The 24211-nt window shown below is 40.1% G+C and overlaps 3 protein-coding genes across 3 annotated transcripts; all 3 read left to right on the top strand.

The window, feature by feature from the left end:
* The first annotated feature begins 2924 nt into the window (after positions 1-2924).
* On the top strand, positions 2925-5504 carry LOC131287648 (sodium-independent sulfate anion transporter-like). The gene is made up of 5 exons (XM_058316717.1): positions 2925-2946; positions 3333-3477; positions 3545-4197; positions 4303-5058; positions 5128-5504. Exons 2-5 carry the CDS (start codon positions 3435-3437, stop codon positions 5494-5496), a joined length of 1821 nt encoding a protein of 606 aa, XP_058172700.1. The 5' UTR covers positions 2925-2946; positions 3333-3434; the 3' UTR covers positions 5497-5504.
* Positions 5505-6251: 747 nt separating this feature from the next.
* On the top strand, positions 6252-14301 carry LOC131285069 (putative mediator of RNA polymerase II transcription subunit 26). The gene is made up of 6 exons (XM_058313928.1): positions 6252-6426; positions 6562-7873; positions 12606-12830; positions 12907-13169; positions 13243-13391; positions 13983-14301. Exons 1-6 carry the CDS (start codon positions 6371-6373, stop codon positions 14201-14203), a joined length of 2226 nt encoding a protein of 741 aa, XP_058169911.1. The 5' UTR covers positions 6252-6370; the 3' UTR covers positions 14204-14301.
* Positions 14302-22792: 8491 nt separating this feature from the next.
* On the top strand, positions 22793-23963 carry LOC131288288 (uncharacterized). Its single transcript, XM_058317407.1, has 4 exons — positions 22793-22928; positions 23142-23232; positions 23580-23698; positions 23812-23963. The coding sequence occupies exons 1-4, from the start codon at positions 22793-22795 to the stop codon at positions 23961-23963; spliced, it is 498 nt and encodes a 165-aa protein (XP_058173390.1).
* The last annotated feature ends 248 nt before the right edge of the window (positions 23964-24211 follow it).

Below are 24211 nucleotides of genomic sequence, written 5' to 3'. Positions count from 1 at the left end.
AAGTGCCTATCTCAATCTATTTACGGAGTGTTAGCTTGTCAATATTTTCAGTCAATAGGACATTTGTTAACTTCACATTTTATCTACGTTTAACAATATTATGAGTACACACTATTCCTTAAAATTTTCCAGTCACGCTGAATATCCCCGGCGGATAAAATCAACAAATTTTTTAGCGCAAAAAAGTACTACACTATACGATCAACTTTGCCATATGTGATGAATGTGAGAAAACGGAAGCGTGACAAAGTTATTTGAAAAACTCAGTCACGTGTTTATACGTAACAATTGAAACCATGCTATCCGAAACCAACAATCGTGTGAACTATGGTACACAAACGTGCCACTTGCCGATCATTTGCAAAACAAAGCTGCTACCGAACAGCTGTCGGTTCGTCTGTACACTGTCTGATAAACCGTACCGCAATCGACTGGGCGTCGAATGTGCTGATCATGCAATGTTATACTAGCCGACATCAATGGCGTTGCCGGAAGCTCATCCACACGTTGCTTGAGGGGAGGTTATGCATGTGACTTACGATCGATAGCGAACTGTTTGCGATCATTCATACACACACAAACAGTTACTTCTACAGTACAGTGAATCTTTACAGCGCTAATCGGTATGGAATTTATTTTTAGAAAACAAACATCAGAAAGCTTCCTATCGCTCGTGGTTATAGTTTTTTTACTTGTGTACTTTTCAAACTACTCTCAAACATCCCCGTTCATCAGAAATGATGTTTCTTTGTGTTGATAGTGTGTCAGTGTGCTAATCAGGTATTGATTTTAGCCAACCATAATTCGGTTTCTTTGCTGTAACGAGTCAGTTGGGTATTGTCCAGTAAATACAAACCTTCCGCATGCAAGGTAGAAGTGAGCAAGTTGATGATACATAGTACTTTAAGCTTAGAATCTATTCCATAAGAAACACAAACATGTGCTACTGGGAATCCCAACGTTTGGAAAAGCCGTAAACCGGTATGAATTTGTTGCATTCGTTCGCCCGATCTTACTTCACGGAACAGGTCATATACACGACCAGTCGAGTTGGAACAGACGTGCAAACAAGTAGATAGTTTGATCAGTTCGCCAAAAAGTTCGTTCGGTTCGGTTGTTTATCTTAAATGTTTAAGATCACCTCAAACGGATGTACCGAAGATTGCACTCAATCAATATTGATCAACATTTCACTCCCGGAAAGGTGAGTCTATTTTTGAATCGTTGCATACAAAGGCTTTATAAAATACGAAGGTCCTAAGAAACTCCAGCAATCTATTTAAAAAATAAATCTACCGCAGATAAGCGAAAAACAATATCTTTGCAAACAACAGCGTTCGCCAAGAGATCACAAATATTTGCCCAGACGCGATCCTTCGTGATAAAATATTATCGTAGAGCTGGATTCGTCCATGGCCAAAAATAGTGTTACCATGTCTAATTATGGCCTCTTATCATTAAGCTCTCAGTTAGAATAACAGTTAGATGCAATGTTGGATTGTATGTGTAATGTGAAGTGATAGCTTGCTTAAGTTAACTATATTATAATATGATTGTACAATTGGCCGTAACAATCATGAATGGATCCAATAACATTCGCAAGTAACAGTTGTTATCATTAACATGACCATCTGATGATTTTTGGTTCTAAGCTCATTTTCAGGTAAGGATTTTTTTGCTGCTGGTCAATTTTTTTTAAACCTACTTGATAAAATTCTTTCAAGTCGTTGTTCATGAGAACAGAAAACACAACATTTGTATTTTTTTCCTTCCATGGGAATGAAATTCTTAGTGGCCCTTGGCTTTCTCAGAGGAGTGGCCGCTTAAAAGGTCAAAATCGATATTATACACTTATTGAATGTAATTCTAGATTGATTTATAACTATGCACTTTCTGGATCATTAGTATTATGCACTGTTTCACTAAATGCAATCTCTTGAGCAATAGTCGATATAAGTCCTCAACAAGCATAACTGCACAACAAATCACCAAAAATTTAAACGCCTAAAAATCATGTTGATATAGCGGAGTTTGTCGTATCAACCCTTCGTTAAAGGCACCGTCATTTGATAACACCTTTTATCGGAAACAAGTTAGCAACATGCAACAGGCGTGTTCGATGTCAAGGAAGTAAAAGACACGTACAACTGTGCGCTGAGAATTTAAAAACCAACGTGGAAATAAATGGCAGTACACGAGCGCCAAACTAACTTCGCATCTCTGAAGGCCACGTACCTGGAGCAATGGAAACAGATTTCAGTAACGGTTTTTCGTTCAGTTCAATCATTGCCACGCTGCACGTGTTGCTGCATCCGGTGTATTGCTAACTTTAGCTCCCTGAAAAAACACTAGTTCACAATACCGGGACAACCATCCAATGCCGAATTAACGCACTTGTGTCGTTTAATGTCCTTTAAAGTGGTGAAACGGTTCCTGCACTGTTACCGGAGATAAATGGTACGCTGTCCAACGAACGAGTGGTACTTATAATCGGAAAAACATGTCTTCTTATCATCCGCGATATCACAGTATAGTTTGCATAGCGACAGCAAATCTAATCACACGGCCATCGTATGAATGCCAAACGGTTGGTGAGTGAGACGAAAATGTGAAGTCCACTGGAGATCAGCTGTTTGTGTTATTTTTGATCCGGATAGACTTTGTTTTCGCGGTCATCAACGCATGAGACAGCGATAGTAACGCGTAGCTCGTATGTTCCGTTTGACAGTTATATGCTGTCATTTTATGCTCGAGAAGCGTTGTGTACATCACAACAAACAGCTGTGATATGCAATATGGAATCGATACCACAATCGCTGCATCAAAAGCATACCCGTGTTAACCAGAAGGCATTTGGCAAGCTTGTTCGTTCGGTTTATAGTTAGCTTCTCAGTGCGTGCGAGCATTGCAAGTGATATCCGTCGGAATCCATAAACTAGCGGCATGGTCTGTTCTTTCTAATCTGCCGTTCATTGTACCCCTAGAAAACTGCAAACAATCACAGGCGTGAAGGCACGAGTTTGGCAGCAGCCCACCGTTTAATCGGTGCTATTAACCCGACCCATTTAGCTATAAATGTTTAACCTCAGCTACTCTGGCGGTACTTATCATGAGGATGATGATAGCGTACCAAAACTGGAAAAAAGGCAGCCTTAACCATCAGCGTCACCGTACCATCTTCGACAGCCCCAGTAATTAGCTTCTATCTTTATGATGCGTTTTGTTTCAAATTTTCTTACCGGTGTCGGGCCTAACTTCCCCTTCCTCAATCCTGACGGCAAACAATTGGTGCTGGACTTTATGATTGGGCGACACCTGTAATGATGAAGAAGATTGTACATCACCGAACGCGGCTCATTCCTCTCGGTGTCTTTGTAAAGAACGAAAGTAGTTTCAGATTTCCAGTCTAATGAATCCACACAAAGTGTAGCAGCATGGATATGGAAAATGGTGTTTTTAACGGCTCTACTCGACGCGGTAAGTTCGGTGCATAGAAGTGCAATACTGATATCTAATCGTCGAATATCTCGCATTATCTTTTCAGAAAGCTTCGATCATCGGGAAGACTTTCCTAATATAGGAAGTCTCATAGTGCGTCGTTTCAGAGGCATATGGACGAAGGATACCTTATATCGCCGCTTGCCCGTCTTGCAGTGGGCTCCCAGTTATGGACCTAAAAGTTTTATATCGGATTTGATTGCCGGCATCACAGTAGGTCTCACATCTATCCCCCAGAGCATAGCATATGCCACGGTGGCCAATCTTGAACCTCAGTATGGCCTATATTCCAATTTCATGGGATCGTTCGTGTACGCGTTTCTTGGATCGGTTAAAGAAATCACGGTTGCCCCCACGGCCGTCATGGCACTCATGGTACAACAACCAGTGCAGGATCTTGGGCCAGCCGGTGCCATTTTGTCATCATTCTTGTCTGGCTGCATTATGCTACTACTGGGGTGTCTTAATTTTGGATTCGTAGTACAGTTTATATCGATGCCGGTGATTACGGGTTTTATTACTGCTGCCGCAATAACAATCATCAGCAGCCAGTTGAAATCGCTAATGGGAATTTCCTCCTCCGGGAAATCATCTGAGTTTGTCGATACGTGGATCAACTTGTATGAAAACATAGGAGAAACACGACTCTGGGATTCCTTACTGGGATTTACATCACTCTCGATACTGATCTTGTTGACGGTAGGTTAAAATCGACTTGCTTCAAACTATGTATTTTGCACGCGTTATTTTTTTGTTTTTTTTTTGTTTTTGTTTAATGTCGTGTATTGCTTCTATTCTTTACAGCTCATTAAAGGCCGCGGTAGTGGAAGATGGAAAACTTTTACCAAATATCTATGTCTGCTGCGGAATGCCACCATTGTTCTGAGCGGTGGAGTTATAGCCTACATATGCAGCACCAAGGAAAAATATCCTTTCAAACTGACCGGCAAAGTGGCTTCTGGATTGCCATCATTTCAATTGCCACCATTCCAAACGGATATCGAGGAAAAACATTACGATTTTATAGATATGATTCGCACACTTGGAACATCCGTCATATCTATTCCGCTAATTTCAATACTGGAAATTGTATCAATCGGCAAAGCATTTTCACGTGGAAAGTTGATAGATGCAACGCAGGAAATGCTCTCTCTTGGATGTTGCAATGTAGCGGGTTCGTTCGTTTCCTCCATACCAACAACTGCTTCGTTCGCTCGGTCGGCGATCAATAGTAGCAGCGGTGTCGTAACTCCGTTCGGAGGGGTTTTTACTGGTATTCTGGTTCTACTCGCCCTCGGTCTATTAACAGATTACTTTTACTACATTCCTAAAACCACCTTGGCAGCGGTAATAATTGCTGCGATGATGTTTATCATAGAGTATAGAGCCGTTGCTGAAATGTGGCGTACGAAGCGCATCGACATCGTTCCCTTTCTTGTAACCGTTGTGGCTTGCCTGTTCTTAGGACTCGAAATAGGAATAGTGGTCGGTATAGCAGTGAATCTGTGCTTCCCATTGTACTTAGCATCACGCCCTAGGATTAATCATCGTCTTATGAACGTAAGCAAAATTGTTAAAATCTCTGTCGGATGATGATTTCAGTTATACTTAATTTTGTTTTCATTGCAGGTCAACGATACAACAGTGTTGATTGTTCGTCCCGATAGTGATCTTGCGTTCTCATCGGCGGAGTATTTCCGAGAGAAAATACTAAAATTAGTTACACGTACTCTACCCCATATTATACTCATTGATGGTGAGTGGGTCAAATTTGTGGATAGTACGGTCGTGAGGAATCTATCAAGTACTATCAGCGATCTGCGGCAACAAGGACGACATGTTCTGCTTTGGCGATGGGATAAAAATATTCGTAACGCCATGTATCGCTTTAAAAAGCACAAATTTATGCCACTTTTCAGAAATGACGAGTGTGCCGAAGACGCGATCAACACCTGGAAGCAAGGTGCTGTTAACGAATCCTTTGTAAATAGCGTATGAATGTGATCAAATACAGATATTCAACATTTGTCCTAACTGTAATAAAATTTCGGTAGAAAATTGTTTCATCTCGATTTTACCTTAAAAAATTGCGCCACTTCAACATTTCCACAAAACACACAGTTCTTTTATTAAGTAACATGTATGGTATCAATCACAAACAAAAACTTGTATAAACTTTCCTCAAAATGTCGAAAAGAATGCAATTCTTTTCTACAAACATTATTAGCTCCACTCCAGGAGCAAAGCTTTTACGAACTAACGTTTTGTTAATATTTTCTTTAAATGTTCAAGGTTCGTAGAGAGATCAGACTTTTGCTGAGGTCGTCCAAGATCTTTTGACATAACCTGCTATTGTAGCCTTGGTAACCCGCTAGGCAGCTAGAAATATCGTCCTCAAAACTCCTGCTTTTTTGTATAGGGATGAAACAAAAGGAGGACGTTTTTCGAGCAATCGCTCTATTTCGTCCTACTCACCATACAAAACTGCTCGATGTTTGTGTCACGTAGGACGTTTTTTTAGGACGATTTGCTCGAAATCGCCTAGCGGGACTTTAATCGAATGCATCCAATCGAATCGAGTTCTCAATTGTCATATTGGCGTGAACCGAAAATCCCATAAGAATCGGATTAATCAATACAATCCAGCTCCGACCTCGCATCACTAGTTGGGTGTCAGTGTTGCTCAGAAATTGTCAACACTAATCCAAAGTACAATTTTTGTAAATAAATCACTTCGTCCGCAGTGTGTGAGGTCGAGGAGTTGTAAAAGAAATTACCCTTCGGCCGCTGGTTTCGGCGGGGGGCAGTGGATTGATAGTGATAATTAAACATTAGAATATCACAAACAACCACATCTCGAATCTGGCACAGCATGGAACAGACATCTCAACCCAAAAGTGGTCCTGAATCAGAACTTCGGGAAGATGTGTAAGGAAAACTCACGAATGGTGCTGTTCGCCCGCTCCTCTTAAACCTATTGAATCGCGAACACTGATTGGGTAGTGCAAAACTAACGATTGATCTTTCATTTTTCATGTGCGATGCATCTGTAACCTGCAACAGACCCAACGATAATCCGGAAACGTACTGCCGATTATGCTTCTCTGAAACGAACGTACATCCTCTGTTCCCACAGAATGGAAGCCTCATCCGGGAACTGACGGAAAAGATAAGAAACTGTGCTGGTATACAGATTAGCGTACGGGACGACTATCCGGCTGGGCTCTGTTTTGCTTGCTTGTCCATACTAGACGAAATCCACCAATTTCAGCAACGGAGTAAACACTGCGATGAAATAATAAGAACTAAGCGAGGTTTACTAGAACAAATAACGGTGAAAGTAGAAATGACCGAGGAGGACGGTGTACACTTTGTGCCTCCTGGTGGAGGGTCGTGTGGACCGCTGGGTGATGATTACACGAACGATGATTGTCTAACTGAGAGCAGTATTATTGCAGAGGCTATAACGAGTTTAAATGGAATCGGCGAATTGATGGGTGCGTTTCACAGTAGCTCTATTCCGGCCACTGCAGCACTGTTGGTGAAAAGCGAAGGTGAAGCTAGAGGTGTTAGCAAAGAACATCGCTGTATGGTGTGCAGTAAGCTGTTTCCCGATAGGGAGGCTTGGATGGTACACTTAGGTGACCACGCGGAAGAACGCCCCTACCAGTGCATGAAGTGCTTAGCACAGTTTCGCGAGAAGCGATCGCTGGCGAGGCACCTGAAAGCGGTCCACGAAGAGGTTCGCGATCGACAGTGTCCATACTGCCCCAAGTCGTTCAAATATAGCCATCATCTACGATATCACATACGAACGCACACGGGTGAAAAGCCGTATATGTGCGAAATTTGTAGCGATTGCTTTTCGCAGCATATACAATGGAAGCGACATATGGCGAAGCATCAGCAGATTCGAAAGCCGCAACGTATCGCACCACCTATCCCCACGCCTCGCAGTCTCCCACCTGAAGAACCAAAAACGATAAAGTGTGAATTCTGCCCTCGCGTATTTTCCCGCCTTCAAGACTATCGCCGGCATCAGCCAAGCCATAATGCACACAATCTAAACCTTAGTTCATTGCAGAATCAAGCACAACTACACCATCTTCAGCAACAGCAGGATCAGCAACTGCAACAACCACAACAACAACAACAACAACAACAACAACAACATCAACAACAACAGCTACACCAACAGCAACAGATACATCATCAACAGCATCAGCAAATACTTCAACAACAACAGCAGCAGCAGCAGCAACAACAACAAGAATCGCAACAAGAACAGCATCATGATAATTTGCATCAACATGAAAACTTACCGCAACACCATTTAGTACAGCACGTACATCATGATAGTATCATTAAGGAGCAAGTATCCCAACTCCCACACCACGAAATACTGGTACATCATGAGTAGCAGCAATACTGGCTCGAATGTTTCGTTAAGAATCATTTATCACGTGCTGTACAAGCGTATATTCTAGCAACTATCAGCTGGATAATAGTCAAATAAAGTTGTAAGCTATATATATATATATATACATACATACTTCAATATAAGAAAACTAGAACGATTCTGAAAACTATTTCGTTGAAAGGATTTCCTAGCAAAAAAGTGCCGAAATGTGCAGGCAAATATAACAGTAGTCAAAAGTAAAATGATATACAATTTTCAACAATATTCTTTGGCACTTTATTTTATGTTCCAGCTTTATTTTATGTAACGTATTCGTTTATTAATATTATTGGACAACGTCTGTTTGTAGATAGTGAATATGTTTCCACCTGGAAACAGCATCCTGTAGTCCTAAATCAGTTCGTAGTATCGGAAAAAACAATTCCTCTCGCATTCGAAGTAATGTGCAGGCAATTTCAGGTTCAAATCGCCACAGTAATAGACGAACTTGACGCATTTGCAAATCGTGCTCCATCTCTACAAAACTTTTGGCCACGGTCATATCGATGAAGTGCACGTTCAATCCATCGATAACTACGAGCTCCACACCGTCGTGCCGTTCAATCTGCTTCAAAATCCAACCACGTAAACGGTCGACTGCGGAAAATGCTAGTGATTGATCGATGTTGACAAGCAGTACACGAAGATTTGAAATTTCCATAAGCTCTACCGTAAGCCGAGGGGTGGACATCAGATACAGCAAGAAGCCGCAATTTATTCCGATGCCCACCAGAATACCGTAGTCCAGTTCGTAGAATAAGCATGCTAACGCAGTTACCAAAAACGGTACCATGTCCAGTTTTTTCGTTCGCCAAATGTTGCATATTTCTTCCCAGTCAATCATATACGCCATTGCCGAAATAACGATCGCGGCCAGTGTTGCCTTCGGAATATAATATAGCACGTCGGTTAGCAATGCTAGTGAAAGCATTAACATGACTGCAGTTATCGCACAGCTTAGAGTCGTACGGACACCGCTGCTATTATTGAGGGCCGATCTAGTGAACGATCCGGCAACGGGTAACGGTGAACAGAAGGACACAAGTAAATTCGACATGCCCAAGGCAAACATTTCTTGAGTCGCATCAATACTTTTTCCCTTGGAAAATGCTTTTCCCACGGATACGATTTCCAGAGTGGTCACCAAGGGGATCGTTATGATAGATGTGCGCATTACCGCCAACATATCGCCAAATCCATACACGGTACCATTGTCGTTTGTATATGAAAAGGGCGGTACTTGAAATGCGGGAAGCCCTGCTTGGACGTGTCCCGTGAGAAGAAACGTAGGGTTATCAATATCTGTAGTCAGGCAGTACGCCAAAGTTACTCCTATAACCACGATTAGTGCATTGCGCAATAAGGCAAAATATTTGAAGAAAGTTCGCGATCTACCTTCACCCAAGTCTTTCGATAGCTAGAATAAACCATTAGACAGAATTAAATTAATAATGTTGTGTACACCATTGAATAGCACTTACCTTCATTACAACGAGTAGAACAATTGAACAGCAGCCAAGCAAGGCATCGGGTAACCGAACCTCATTAAGATGGGTGAAAACATTGTTCCATGATGTGACGAAATCGGCGCGTTTGCCCTGCGTTTTGATTCCCAACAGAGACCGTACTTGTGCGCTGCCAATAGTGAAGCAGGCTGCTGTTGTGAAGCCCATTATCACAGGAATCGAGATAAATCGTACGAGAATGCCTAGATTCAGTAAGCCGAACGAGATAGTGATCAAGGCAGCAAGGAATGTTAATAAAGCAGTGCCATAGTGTAATTCTTGGACTATGACTTGCACCATGATAGCGGTAAGCGATGTTGGAGCAATGGTGACGTCTTTTACACTTCCAAATACTGCATACGCGAGACATCCCATTACATTCGAATAGATACCATATTGTGGGCCCAGGTTGGAAAGAATACCATAGGCGATACTTTGCGGTATTGCGGTCAAGGTGACGGTGATCCCGGCGATTATATCGAACGGTAAGAAAGACCACTGATAGTTAGGTAACCACAGAAGCACTGGGATGCGTCGCTTCACCATCGAGTAGCTGCACACCGTCCTGGCCCGCTGTCGAAGCCATCGCCCCGCGGCTGCCGGAACAGATTCGCGGTAATCGTTACTAAGAATCCGCTCTGTTTGTGAATGTTGGATGGATGAAAAACAGTAACATACAACAACGTTAGAGCCAACTCTGTTTTAAAGTATTTCAATCACTTGCCGTCATTTTGATTCACAACCTGGCGAGAACCCCGACGCATCCTCGCTGTTCCGACTTCATCTTTTGACATCTTAATTCAGTAACGACACCGATAACGACAGCGCAACAAAGTCAACAGTTTCGTTTAGCAACAGTTGCAACCGATTCCGGTGTTGTCCGGTTATCAAAGCAAATTGCGGACCAACCACAGGCGGGTGTCATCAGGCCTGTAATATGATCTACGGTAGTTGAATGAATTTCAATGACCGACTGTGACTACCATAGGCAATAAAAAAGAAGCACACGAAGCGAAACTGATAAGCATTTCAATTTTCTCGGTGCTGGGTGCAATGCATTCAAACTGTCTTTGACAAAGTCATGTTGTCCCATTAGGCGGATTTATCAGCTGATTCTGGTGGAATTGGGAATATATTGCAATTAAATGAAAAATAACGATATCAAAGAGGAACGACAAACAGTTACTTAGATTTTTTATTCAGCAAATCAACAATCGTTCGAATCAAAAAGTGAGTGTTTTCCGCTCGGCAGGTGCACAGTCCTTCCACGTTACAGTATCCGCCAGCCTTGCCATTGATGACACAGTACTCTTTACATTGGATTGACGATATCACATTCGCTGTGTGTAGCGAACACTTGGTTTGAGGTACTACTCCTGTATCCTGCGCCGTCGATATGCTGGCAATAATCAGTACAAACGCAATAACTACAGACAACTTCATTTTGCTAAATCAGTGTAAAGCGTTGTCGATATGGAACTGCTGCAGCCCCACGTCGCTAGACCTTTTAAAACCAACTTTATCGTGCCGATAACCCATCTAGACTCGGCTAGCATACAAGCTGTGTAAACATTTAAGATTTTTGTATGTAGGTATCCGAACGTACTAACGGCAGTCCGCTGGAAAAAAAACGCACATTTTTCATCTTATAAATAAGGTATAATGAAAACTTTGAATTTGATACCACTACTATGTTTGAAATTCAAAGTCATCCTTTGTAGTTTCTCATACCATTTGAAGATTTGAAACTATCATAGCATTACCTTAAAAAACTTGTTGTCAGCCATTTTACTCAAAACCAAAAACAACAATACATAATGTAGAAATTATCGTTTATACCTCCAGCAAAACGTTTCTTCCAGCAATTTAGCAAATTTGCGTGTCGAATTTGCAAATCAATGAAAGAACTGTCCATATTGTCTATTTAATTTTATTTATATCACTTAATCACCAACATACACGTGGTTTACATGGTTGGCATGATTTGTGAGTCTTCCAGTTTTCATCACCATTTCTTCCAGTTTAGTTGATGTTCGTACCATAGGGGAATTTTAGCTTAGGCGATCTATAGGCTTTAAACTTGTTGATGATCGTATCTGAGCGGATTAAAGTGTTGATCATGAAAACGATCATAAAAATGATTGTTTTGGCTGCGTACGCGACACGAGAATATTTGGTTACGTTGGTAACGCGTGGTGGCGTTACTGGCGTTATTGTTACTAGTGATGGAGAAACTGAATCCCTACAGGGAGTTCTGAGATCCGGATCTTCGAATCCGAGTCCCAATCCATCATATCATGCGTGCCTACCAAATTTACCGATTTTTCATATTATTTGTTACTTTAACAATTGTACAATCAATGATTGAGTTGATCCATAGGCTAAATCGAGCTTTTGAATGGTCCCCAGAACCATCTGGATCGCTATCGCTATCCGCTCCCAGGGGGAGCTGTTTCATTTCAGTTCCGAGGAAACTACCCACCACTATGCGCCAATTCTCAATTGAAAATTCTCTCGCAAAGTCGCAAAATCTCTCTTTCGAAGAGAGAATGTTTTTTCGACTATCGGTCGACCGGGCCATTGTCGAAATTGGCAACGCAGTATTAATTTCTCCAAAACTGGAAACGATGGATAAGTCTTTACTTGCACAAAGTTGTTGGTCTGCAACAGACCTTTCATTTGAGGGGTCACATGTACCAATCGGTTAAGCGATCATCAAGTTATTAACAAATTTGTCATTTTAGCAGGAATTACCAACCAAGGTATCTGTACCTACATCCCATTCAAATGTTTATTTCATAAACTAAAAATCGAGGTAGAGTCTTTGTTGTATCAAGTTATTCGCCTTCAAAAGACCTTTCATTTGAGGGGTCTGGTGCGAAAATTGGCCAAGCCACTAAAAAGTTATTAACAAATTAGCTATTTCAGTCATTATTTCAAGCTGTGACCAAGGTTTTTGAATGTTGTTGATGCCAGTTTTGCGTTTGTGTCAAATAGCGCCACCACACATTTCTTCGCAGCAGAAAACATACGTGGATGTTTTCAATTCCGTCATTCCATCAATCGCCGGCAGCGGCCGTAAATACGTGTGGAAATTAGAAAAGGTGTTTTATCTTAAGTACACAGTGCCTGAAGGCACATGAGCTGCTTTCCAGTATTTTCGGCGATTTGTTGCGATCAGATCTATTGCTAATAGGTGTACCCCATTTCAACCGCACACGAAGATTAGCAGTAAAAGTGAAAGTTTTACCGCCACACAGTGCCACATAATGAAAAAAGGCTTGGCGATAACCTTGGGGATACTGGTGCAGTTGGTAACGTTGGCTATTTGTCAACGTGTAGCACCTGGTGTTAATCCAACTCATTATGTAAGCTTTTCCAACGACCATATGTATATACATCCAACTGTGCAATGAGACTATTTTTCCATCTTTATAACAACAGCAGCAACAACAACAGCAACAGCACCAGCAGCAGTACCAACCGCCACCACCACAGTATCAGCAAGCTCCGCAGCACCAGCAGCCGCAATATCAACAGCAACCGCCCCAGCAGCAGCAACAACACCACCAGGGACAACCTCAGTACCAGCAACAACAGCAGCAACAACAACAACAGCAACAACACCAACAACAGCAGTTCCAACAGCCACATGGCGACCATGGTCAGCAAGTGCTACATACGGGAAACCTTCAGCAGGAGAAACAGTTAGGGATTTTCATTATTCACCCCGTTTTTTTGTATTTAAAACATCTGTTATACTTTACTTTTCTTTTTTAGACACATTGCGGAACATATGGATGTTCCAATCGATACGAGCAAAATGAGCGAACAGGAGTTGCAGTTTCATTATTTCAAAATGCACGACTCTGACAACAACAACAAGCTGGATGGATGTGAGCTAATTAAATCACTCATTCATTGGCACGGTAAGTATTCATCGCAAATATGCACTTGCTTGCTTCCTAACTGTTAATTCGTGTTTCTGTTTGTGTTTGTTCGCATCACGACTGCTACATGCCTTACCAAATAATTCGATTCTATTGCAAAAAACGTAAATGTGTACAGTGGCATTTCATTGGAGGAGGTAGTGTAAAATTTGGTTGTCGTGTATTGTCTAAGGAGATTTTCCCTCGGTTAAGCTAACTCATTTCTTACTAAAACTCCTCGAGAGACCGGATGATTGTGTGTTTTCACTTTCCATTGAGGTTGGATATAGCCTGGCCAAGACTGTTTGGAACAACGGGTTCGTTTACGTGATATTTATGCAAACACATTTGTCAGCTTTTACGTGCCTTTCCTCTGCTTCGAAATGACACTGGACTACTTGGTTGAAACAGCAATGTCGGTCCCCATGCGCCAACAACAACACAACAAGAAACAATCGCGTTGCCAAGACAAAAGATCATTGCGTTTCGTGTGTCTGCTGGTTTGGTTGTATTCTAAATCGAAACCATTTTTCCTATCATCCTTCATCCTCGCTTTTTATCCTTGGAACGAACCTTGGCACACGCGAGCAGAACAAGGAAAGGCGCAAGAAAACAGTGGCCAAGCTCAACACGAAGAAAAAATATTCTCCAACGACGAACTGTCCGCCCTAATCGATCCCATCCTCAACTCGGACGATCATAACCAGGATGGTTTCATCGATTACCCAGAGTTTGTGCGCGCCCAGCACAAAGCAGCCCAGCAGCAACATCAAGACCAGCAACAGCAACAAGAACAGCAACCTCACCCTTAGAGAATTCACGATTTTAGGCGTGCATAACTTGACCCTTAACAGACTGATACGAAATAAGCGAGCTTTTAAAGCGCAGCTAAAACGAACGAAAAGGGACAAGTATTATTCCCGATTCCCGCGATCAATGTCAACATGTTCGAGCTGACACATTCCACAAACCAGAACCAGACGTTTAAACGTTTTAAAGACGTACGAGACAATTCAGTCATCTCATTTTATTAAACACTATTACAGTAGAAATGTACCTTGCACAAACAAAATTTATTAGAAAACAACTATCTTTGATCAAAGTCGAACTTTATCCGTTAACATGAACATTCCATGATGCTTCTGATGGCAAGAATCATTGCAAACCGCACAAAAGAAATTTTATGTTATTTGGGGCTTATGATGTATGTGTTTGTTTTTTTTAGTGTATTTTGTTCAAATGAAGATAAATAGAAGACAACCGATACAGACGTACTTACCACACGTGCTTCACGACTATGTAGAGAGGGTTCCGTGCCCATCCCACATATTTCATGTAGTTTGGAGTCTATGTCCGAAAGCACATTTTGCTAAACTGTCACCATTTCATTTTATTCGAATTAACATTGCATGCGACTTATCTGCGTTTGCAGACGATAAGCATGAGGGAGAAACGGCTCCACCGACACCTGAATATACGGATGATCAGTTGCAAGATATCGTCGATTCGGTTCTACGAATGATGGATATTAACAATGATGGTTTCGTTGACTATGCCGAGTACCGATTGTCTGGTGTTGAGGAGAATAGGCGAGATGATTTTCCAGACGGGCGATAGATCTAACGAATCGGTGGATAATTTGCCCGAGTCCGACATCATGTCAGTACTTTGTCAATTTTTTTCTCCTTAGTATAAGGGTGGTGGGAATTTTAATTTCTGCTTTTTGCCTTTGTGAATTGAAAACAATCTTCGGTAACTTATGTGTGGTAATTTTCGAAATTCTAACTGTAACAAAATTTTTCCGTCCAGAGAAAGACAGCGGCGATGGCGAACATCATCACGAGCCGGTTGCGTACACTGACGAACAATTATCGGGCATTGTTGATGCTGTTATGAAAAATATGGATCGAAACAATGACGGCGTTGTCGACTGGCCCGAATACGTGCTGTCGTCAAGTCGTTAAATTTGCATGATATATGGTTGTATGGTTCACTGGATTTTTCTAACCTATTATTTGTTTTAGTTGGGATTATCTTTTCATTTGCATTTTCTCTATCTTTATGTAATATATACTAATAAAACGCAATAAAGGTGCGAGGGGTGTTTTTGTTACATTTTATTTACTGGTAAGGGTACAGCAATGTCGTCCGTTAGTAGGAGAATTGTAACAATTGTAACATGTTGTTTGAAATATTGGGACTGTGTATTTATTTGCCGATTGCAGACGACGAGAACCAACACGGAGGTGACAAACCCGCGGAAGACACGGGAGATCACCCCACCGAGACACAACCGTACTCTGATGAAACTTTAATATCTCTAGTCGATCCAATAATGGACATGATGGACAAGGATCGCGATGGATTTATCACATACACGGAGTACCGACAAACCGAAAACGCTCAAACTTAATATGTGACTTGTAGAAGACGAATTATAAGAGACAAGAAAGCTTAAAAAGAATAAAAATATTAATGTAAGTAACGATTGTGCATTGTAAAATTTATTGAAACTTTTTTTTAAGTATATCTCACTTATTGCTAGATTAAGTACTGGTTGGTGGATAATAGGTGAACCTGAAAAAGACATCACATTCCCAGTATGTCTGCCAGGAAACAAAATATCCATTCTGAAATGTAACAGATTTGTAACAGAACATTGACAAACGCAATCAAGAACAATACTATCTGTTGCTAGTGTTACATTTTGCAGGTACTAAAGCCACACCTAAAGGAATTACTATAGTTTTCTCGATACGTACAGCGTTCAAACTTGTTATTACATATTTTATATTCATTGTCTAATACTAAAGAAGAGTTCTACTCGAACTAGATGTTATTTAACAGATGAGATTCCCACTTTGTATAGCATTTTAAATTGGGCTTGTACAATTCTGCATTCTTCTTGATTATCCAAAAAGGTTTTGTTTCTTTCTATTATTCTATTTGTCATTTAAGATTATGGATAACATGAACAGGCTACGCAAATTCTAGATGTTTGCTAAATCACGGTTAGAACATGAAAGTCCTATTTGTTTGAATCAAAAAGCAAAGAAATACGCTGTAGAATTAATGGGCCACCATGTGCGCAAGCGCATCATGTTGGTGCGGCTTTGGTTCGTTCGGTCGACAACTGATGTAACATAATCAGCTGTTCCTACTGCCTGTATGGGTATGAGAACTTAGACATTATATGCCATCCTCTATCTCTATGCTCTTCGAATCATGTTTCGATTTTTCTCTTATTTGCTGTGGCAACCAAACACATTTTAGTTTTCGTTTCGGAGCATTCGCAACATGAGCACGATATATTTTGAGATATGTTGTTGCAAAATGTGTTACTTTTACGTATCTATATGTATTAAAAAATCGCTTCAACTGAATTGAAAAGTGTTTAATTGAAATATTGCTTTAACCTATTAAATGTAAAGATTACTCACAATGCCACATTTCTAAATTCTTCGGATATGCTTTATCAACCATGCCTGCTAAGACGGCTGCTTGGTAACTTCTAATTTTCAATAAGAAGAATATTCTCTCAACATACTACATACCGTGTTAGCTCTCTTAGTACGATAGGCGGATTCGTTCTTTATGCTCTTCTTTCTAACGTCGATGGAGCCACAACGATGCCCCATCTTCGTCGTGGGTGGCTATGGATACTATACAGCCAACCAGTCAGCTTTCCGTCGGCCAGTACCACAGGACCACGACAGTCGAAAACCGCAGTCCGGACCGATTTAACTGAAACGGGGCGACCAGTGTTGTGTTCTTTTTAGTGCTCCCACCCACTCGGCCAGTGGACAGAAAACAGGAAACGATTGATTCATTGCTCACTAAGAACGTGTTCCCATGTTGTGCATAATTCTGGTTTTTGTGCACCTTATAACATTAACCGTTGTCAGTAGTCACGATATCAATAGGTAACAGAGCAGCAAAGTATGAATTTGCTGTGGTTCACCAATGGTTTGGGGTAGTCCGTGCTAATGGAAAACAAGTGAAACGAGTGTACAATACTACAAAGGTTAAGGCACATTTTCGTTATGGGGTTTCCTCCATTTTACATCGATTGTTGGTGATAAACGGGAAAGGAAAAAACTGGCAACCGGTCGACAAACAGTTGTTGGGGAAAGAAAACTTCGGTCGACAGAAGGACGAGCGACGAAGGAAAACGTCAATGTGCGAGAGAGACTTTTCGGATGAGTTTTCCGCAGTCCTCTCTTGTACAATTCGGCAGATTTTCTGCTCATCTTGTCAACTCGCCACTTGTGTCTCTAAAATTCTTAACAACGCCTGCGGACACCCGGTTCTGGCTTTGCGACGACAGTTTGTCTTGTGGTGATCCCGTCACCTGTGTGTGCCTCAGTAATTGGTGAATTTTGCCGCCACTCTCATCATAATAGAATTTCGCTAGAGCTTCTCCATCGAAGCAAAAAGGTAATATATACGATTCTGTATTCTCAACATGGCATTTGCTTTTTAATGAAATCAAGTGGCTTTTCAAATGTTAAGTGAAAACTGCTGGTATTGGTATATCGGCTGGCCAACTAAAAAAAAGGACTTTTCACAGACTTCAGCAAGCACAAGTAAAGATTACCATACAGAACGATAAAAAAGTTCTTTGATTTATTAATTACAATCTATTTGATATGTACTTTGTGATCAGATAAAATAATTTCAAAATTTTGCGTGTACCATAAGCACTAGGTACTAGGTGTAGGAGAATTGATAAATAACAGAAGAACCAAAATCTGCTCCGCTTAGCCTATTGCTGATTCAAACTAGTGCAGTTGGTAAAGCGGCACTTTTTTGGAATAACTTTATAAGCATCTGGCCCAATCGAGACCTACCTATAATTGGGGTGCCTTGATGGTGAAGGTAAAGCATCTGTGCACAGTATAAATAAATTGAGCGCATTTCACCCGATACACCCGCTTTTAGTGGTTGGTAAAAAAAAAACTAGAAGTCGAATTGAAAATACCATAACTTTCCCCGATCTAATACTTGCGAATTGCGTTAACGATTGTTTGAACCGTACCCGTTTTCCCAGGGTCGCAACATGTGCTTGCAGCGTGTTGCCCGTATGGTTTAACTGGCTACATTTGACGATTCTTCCGGCGCAGCCGGTCTGCGGTTCAAATGTGCTACATACTCGCGAGCCGAAATTGTATATTTTTGTTATTTTTAGTTAAGACTTCGTCTTTGTTTCTCTGGTGCTTCACAGAAGCCGAATCGAACGTTTTTCTATACTTCCCATATGGGTAAGCAGACCTTATTGCCGAGCAAAACAGACGTTCACTTTTTATAGCACCACCTCTCCAACATTCTACACACAAGAGACGCACGAAAACATAATTAAGCGGGAAAATAGATTTTTTTAGAGCAAAGCTAGAACCTCAGCTTTAGGAAACGGTTTGTTTTGTTAGTGTACATACAAACATATGAAGCACTAAAAATCGAAGTATGTAGGGAAACTGCTGGGGCTCTCTTTCTGAATGTCTCCAATAAATAAGCTTTGCTGCTACGTTATTACCATTATAGATAAGTAACCTACTACAAGTACTACATATTACATAAAAACTATCAAGTAAAATGTTGATGCTAAGTCAGCTTAATACAACACGATATCATCTTTCATCAGGAATATGTGAGAAATTGCTTGATTTAGGTTTTTTTTCGTACAACTATTCACTGTACAAATAAGATAAGTAAGACCTGAAACTGAAATAATGTTAGGATGCTAATTTCAGTAGCGCTGCCGAAACTAGAAGCTGAACTGCCGCGATACTTGTATACCCGAACTGGTCATATTGGGCGAACTACCTAGAGCGTTTTCGGATAGGGCTTTTTTAGGCCAAGAACGCGGAGCTGTTGTAACGCCAATTAAATTAGTAAGATTTGAAAATACTTCTTTTCTTTTCTTCCTTCTTTCTATTTTAAGTTGAAATCATTGTTTGTTGTATTTATTGCAACATATTGCACCATCATGGTGTCAAGCGGAAATAAATTTTCTATTATCAATTTAGATTTCGTTATCCCTTGTCTAGTTGTGACAAAATCTAGACGTATTGACATATTCGAAAGCATTAAAACAAAATACTGTTGATTTTTCTGCGTAACATATCATTTCCATCACCCGTTCCGGCGGAAGCATTAGAATTTCCTTTCGTCTGTAGTGAAACGTTCTTGTCGTTCATGTGGCCCTCTTATTGTGGTTCACTGGGTAGGTGTGAACGTACAAAGTGGTTCCGTTTCCTTGTACCAGTAGAAAACGGACATGCTGTTCTCGCTCATCAGACTACCACAAAATGTTTCTTGCATGCAAAAGCCTTCGTAAGGAACTCTGCCAAAGGCGGCGTTTCACTATGCACATTTGCATATGCACAATGGAAAATGGACGGTATAATGCTTCCAAGGTGCACTCTACTGGTCAATGGCTTCCTAAAGGGCAAACCTCCGGCATAGTCAAAACACATGGCCAACGTGGTGCGACATAGCTGCAGTAACCGTTTCCATGCCGGTATTTTCCGGCCAACGTCTGGGTGGAAACTTTGTGAAGTAGGAGCAGACTGTCGCACGTAATGAATCACTTCCTCTACATGCAACGCGAATTTCCTGTGATTTATCGGCCTTTAAAGCGTGGGAATTTTATCGTAAGCGCTAGCGTAAGAGCCACCGAGGTTGGAAATTTAATAGAAAGGCGAAGAGTGGTTATTGCAGTCACCTTTCATTTTACTCGTTTTAGCCCTTAAAGATTGCAAATAATTGCGAAATAATAAATTTTATTGCTACTCTGACGAAGATTTTTGGTTTATCTGCTAAATGATAACAAGTTTATTGACAAATCTGTTGGCAATAGGAATGGTTATAAGCATATCAATCGCACATGTGTATCATAAACATGATGTACATGTTCAATAGATCAGTGATGAAGTGTATTTAGTATGAAATTGTACATACTACGGTCGGTCAACACACTTATACTCTTTCAAATGAACATATATTTTTTCCTCCACTTTCCCATCGCTTTGCTTTGTTAGCTAGATGTCTAGAAAAAATTATTTGAAGTAAACTTAAAAAAGGGAGTGCCCATGGCGCAGCGGTAGCGCGAAGAAACACCACACCACAGGTGTGGGATCGAATCTCGAGTCTGGCATCCTCCGGTATTACGAACGGCTGACCACCGATCTATAATATACCGTCTTTCGATCACACAAACTCTCTTCGGAGAGAGGCCTTGTCCCACTTGGGGATGTCGTGCCACATAAAAAAAAAAAAAACTTAAAAAATGAAAATATTTAGCACAGAAAAATATTCATATTTTTATGATAAAGCAGCTTCGGGAATGCATAACTTCATGAGTATAAAGGTATCTTGGAAAGGCCGTTTCATAAACAAACAAAGCCTTAAAATTTGAGATTACGGGGAATTCGACGGGGTTAAATTATATATATATAATAATTATATATATAACTATATATATAAGCAATTATTGTACAAGCACGCTTAGAAGTCAAATTTACCACCGAGTTAAACAATGAGATAAAATGTGTGGTTGCGGCAATGTTGCATGTCTGGAACCAACGCTATATTTTCTATGCAAATTAAAATAAATAGCATTTGCGTTATTGTAGGGGAAAAGTCTAGTTTGGCATAATCATATTTTATGTTAAACTCGCGAGTAATTTTATTTATTTTTACCATCATCATTTCATCATCAAGTCTCATATTTTGATTATACAAAGAAGATAAGGTATGTCTATTAGAACGAATATTACAAAAATAAAGAACAAATTTCGAAGCATAGAACAAATATCGACCAACAACAGATAATATTCTAAATCATCAGGTGTACTGGCAATATCGCAATATTGATTCTGCAATAGTTTCTAAACATATTTGGATATTTGTGATTTGCAAGCATTTGTGTGTTTGTTTCTTTTGGGGGTAGAAACATGTTTTGGTTTAAAATCATCGTCAAGTCAATGCATGGTTTGAAATTCGTGAGACTACTGGTTTTTACGAAAGTGCTTGCTTGATTAAATCTATCTATGATGGTCTTGAAATATTTAAGCCGCCGACATATTTTGCAAGATTGGTGCCAGAAACCTTTCTGTTTCAAAAACCACACCGCTAGCAGTGTAAATTGTCATTAGGCCTTGTGATCACTAATTATACTATTGATTCGCGCTTAATTGGAACCCCGTGAACAGCACAATTTCGTTCGAAATATCTTCCATTCTACAAATAGCATGCTGCATACATTGCCATTCTATAGCGTTCCTAAACGTCCTAAGCGTTCTGTTGGCAATCGTCGAGTGCGGCACAAATTGTTCATGTAGGGAAGATCGTGATGACATGTCCAGCAACTTTAAGTGTTAGAACTTTATTAGTGTTTGAGGAAAGGGCTCGTGTTCAATAGTGCATTATGTTTCAACGAAAAAGCGGTATGCAAATAAATTGGCAGAGTGATATGAAGAGGTGTTATCTACACAAGCCGCAATATGGGGCACACCGTTACCATAAACCTCGTTGTCGTAAGATTTCTGTACCTTCCCTTTTTTCACTACTTGGTCACGTAGCACATTTTTTAACACAGTCTTGTGTATTGTTTTCTTGCTTGTCTATAGATAACTCTGGGAGCACGTAAAGTTCGATTTAAACAATTTGGAAATTTAAAAACCAAACCACTTTTTTGGTTGCTGGAATAATTTAAAAAAAAACATAGAAAACCCATAGGAAAAGAGATGTAAGTGTTTCATTTGTATCGTTAAGAAAATCATAGTTACATTAGTTGTCGAAGTTGATTTATGTTTGAACCATGAGTTCTAGCATCGGTAACCAGAACTTTTTTATCTTGCCAAGAACGAGCGTAACGCGAAGAAGGAGCATCATCATGAAGTAGGAATTTTCGAATTAATGATGTAAGATTCAGTTTATCTCGAGGTACAACAAAGCAGTTAAGATTTTGCGTCCGTATCCTGCTCTTCTAGAGCGCCAGATCGATATTATCTAACGAAGCAAACTTTCAAAGAGTGCAATCATTGTAGTTGGTTAAATTTGAGGCCCAATGATGAAAACCAATATCGATCGAAATTGCTTATTCAAATAAAACCGCAAAATGAAACACTCTTTTCATTTTTAATTTCAGACCAAAATAAAGAAAAAATAAACTAGCACAGGAGTATCGTGAAAAATCGTGACCACTCTACCAACTACCAAACGTAAACTGATACTAGAAAAAGGAAAACTCGACAGCAGAGAAGAGATTTGTAATATTTAGCATGATTATAGAGCTTACCAACGAATGGTTGGTGAACGCACATTGAAATCCACAGAGATTCGAAAAAAGCCCATGCTGCAAGACTAACGACTGTGTACCGGAATAAATCTTAACCGCCATGGAACGCAAATTATTGTACGCCTTTCGAGGATGGATTGCCTTCGTCGCCTTCATGGACTTAGGTACAGCCTTTCGGTGTTACATCGAACGCCGCAGTTTTTTAGGTGATCACTCAGAAACTCAGTTCATTGAAGGTCAGTACAACTTTCTAATAACATTTTGGTTTACATTCTGATACAACTAACCACATAGACCAAAGGTTCAAGGATCAAAGGTTTAAAGTCTATTTTAGGATAAAATAATGGACTTGATTTCTATTTATCTGATTTCCATCGTTCTTGTTTTCTATTGTGCTACTTTTCTATTCTACTACACATTGGATCCGGTGTATTTACATGGCACTGCAGGAGATTATACAATTTCTAGGATACTGGGAATTTATTGCATACTAAAGGCGGTAGCTTTAGTTCACTGCACGCTGTACATACACTATAAACCGTAAGTACATAATTTTCAAATATATGATGTATTTATTTGAACTACACTTTAATCAACGAATTCGATATCATACGATTATATTAGAAGCAATTTTGGAGCAATCTAATCTACTACACACCTACAGTACTTCCAATCTATTTATTCCTATTTTATTCCTATATGTACTGCTAAAAACTATACATCTGATTCCCAGTATATTTACAACTTTTCCAATTCATTATAAGAAATTTAACTATTAAACATTTTTCGGTTGTGTTCTACATTATTTGGTCAACTTGTAAATACGAATAGTAAAATGCACCTGGGTTCCTCTCGTTTAACATTTTTTTTTTGCTTTTCATCTACAGCGTCGTCAGTATGGGTGGCTGCTCCTTAGCAATCACGATGATGCTCTATATAACAGAGGCCTTGTACTTCCGTTCAACGACGCTAAACTTTTACGTTATATTTCCATGTATTTTAAACTGTAAGTATGCATTGAACTGTTAGCATACCACTTTCTTTTTCTTTTTTTCTTGAAACATTTTTTTAAATTTTTTTTTACATAATCTATGCGTTTTTATTGTTTCATATCGACAGCAATCACATTGGTTGGATTACTGTATATTCCTCGAAAGCTACGATTATGGGAGCATCGGAACGGATCGGATAACGACGACGAAAACTCGCAGCTGCTGAAACAAATGGGTGGCTTTAAGAAGCGACGAGCTCATAAAAATAAGACGCCATGAATACTATGGATAGTGTAATGGCTGCCAAATAATTTCATTACACCCCTAAATTAACCACGTTATTCTACCACAATTGACCCAATTTTACAAGCCTATTTGAACGATTCTTGCATAACGATTTAATCACTACCAAGCCAGTAGAAACCCATCCCAACGTTCCTGTAAATCTTAGTCATATCGTAGCTACTCTAGACCTAGAATAACCCACCCATTCGCTCCTTCCCACGAATTATTTTTCTCCAACAAGT

Source organism: Anopheles ziemanni, chromosome 3 (genome assembly GCF_943734765.1).
Source record: "Anopheles ziemanni chromosome 3, idAnoZiCoDA_A2_x.2, whole genome shotgun sequence".
Classification (NCBI taxonomy): Eukaryota; Metazoa; Arthropoda; class Insecta; order Diptera; family Culicidae; genus Anopheles; species Anopheles ziemanni.
This window is presented reverse-complemented; position numbering and strand designations above follow the sequence as displayed.

What these genes read in the sequence shown, in the direction of transcription:
- LOC131287648 (XM_058316717.1), top strand. Translation starts at nt 3,435, where the DNA reads ATGGATATGGAAAATGGTGTTTTTAACGGCTCTACTCGACGCG. An exon ending in TAACGGCTCTACTCGACGCG is followed by an intron (nt 3,478 to 3,544) that starts GTAAGTTCGGTG and finishes TTATCTTTTCAG; the next exon opens with AAAGCTTCGATCATCGGGAA. An exon ending in CGATACTGATCTTGTTGACG is followed by an intron (nt 4,198 to 4,302) that starts GTAGGTTAAAAT and finishes TATTCTTTACAG; the next exon opens with CTCATTAAAGGCCGCGGTAG.
- LOC131285069 (XM_058313928.1), top strand. Translation starts at nt 6,371, where the DNA reads ATGGAACAGACATCTCAACCCAAAAGTGGTCCTGAATCAGAACTTCGG. An exon ending in ATAGTATCATTAAGGAGCAA is followed by an intron (nt 7,874 to 12,605) that starts GTATCCCAACTC and finishes GAAGGCACATGA; the next exon opens with GCTGCTTTCCAGTATTTTCG. An exon ending in GTGTTAATCCAACTCATTAT is followed by an intron (nt 12,831 to 12,906) that starts GTAAGCTTTTCC and finishes TTATAACAACAG; the next exon opens with CAGCAACAACAACAGCAACA.
- LOC131288288 (XM_058317407.1), top strand. Translation starts at nt 22,793, where the DNA reads ATGGAACGCAAATTATTGTACGCCTTTCGAGGATGGATTGCCTTCGTC. An exon ending in CTGTACATACACTATAAACC is followed by an intron (nt 23,233 to 23,579) that starts GTAAGTACATAA and finishes TTTCATCTACAG; the next exon opens with CGTCGTCAGTATGGGTGGCT. An exon ending in ATTTCCATGTATTTTAAACT is followed by an intron (nt 23,699 to 23,811) that starts GTAAGTATGCAT and finishes TCATATCGACAG; the next exon opens with CAATCACATTGGTTGGATTA.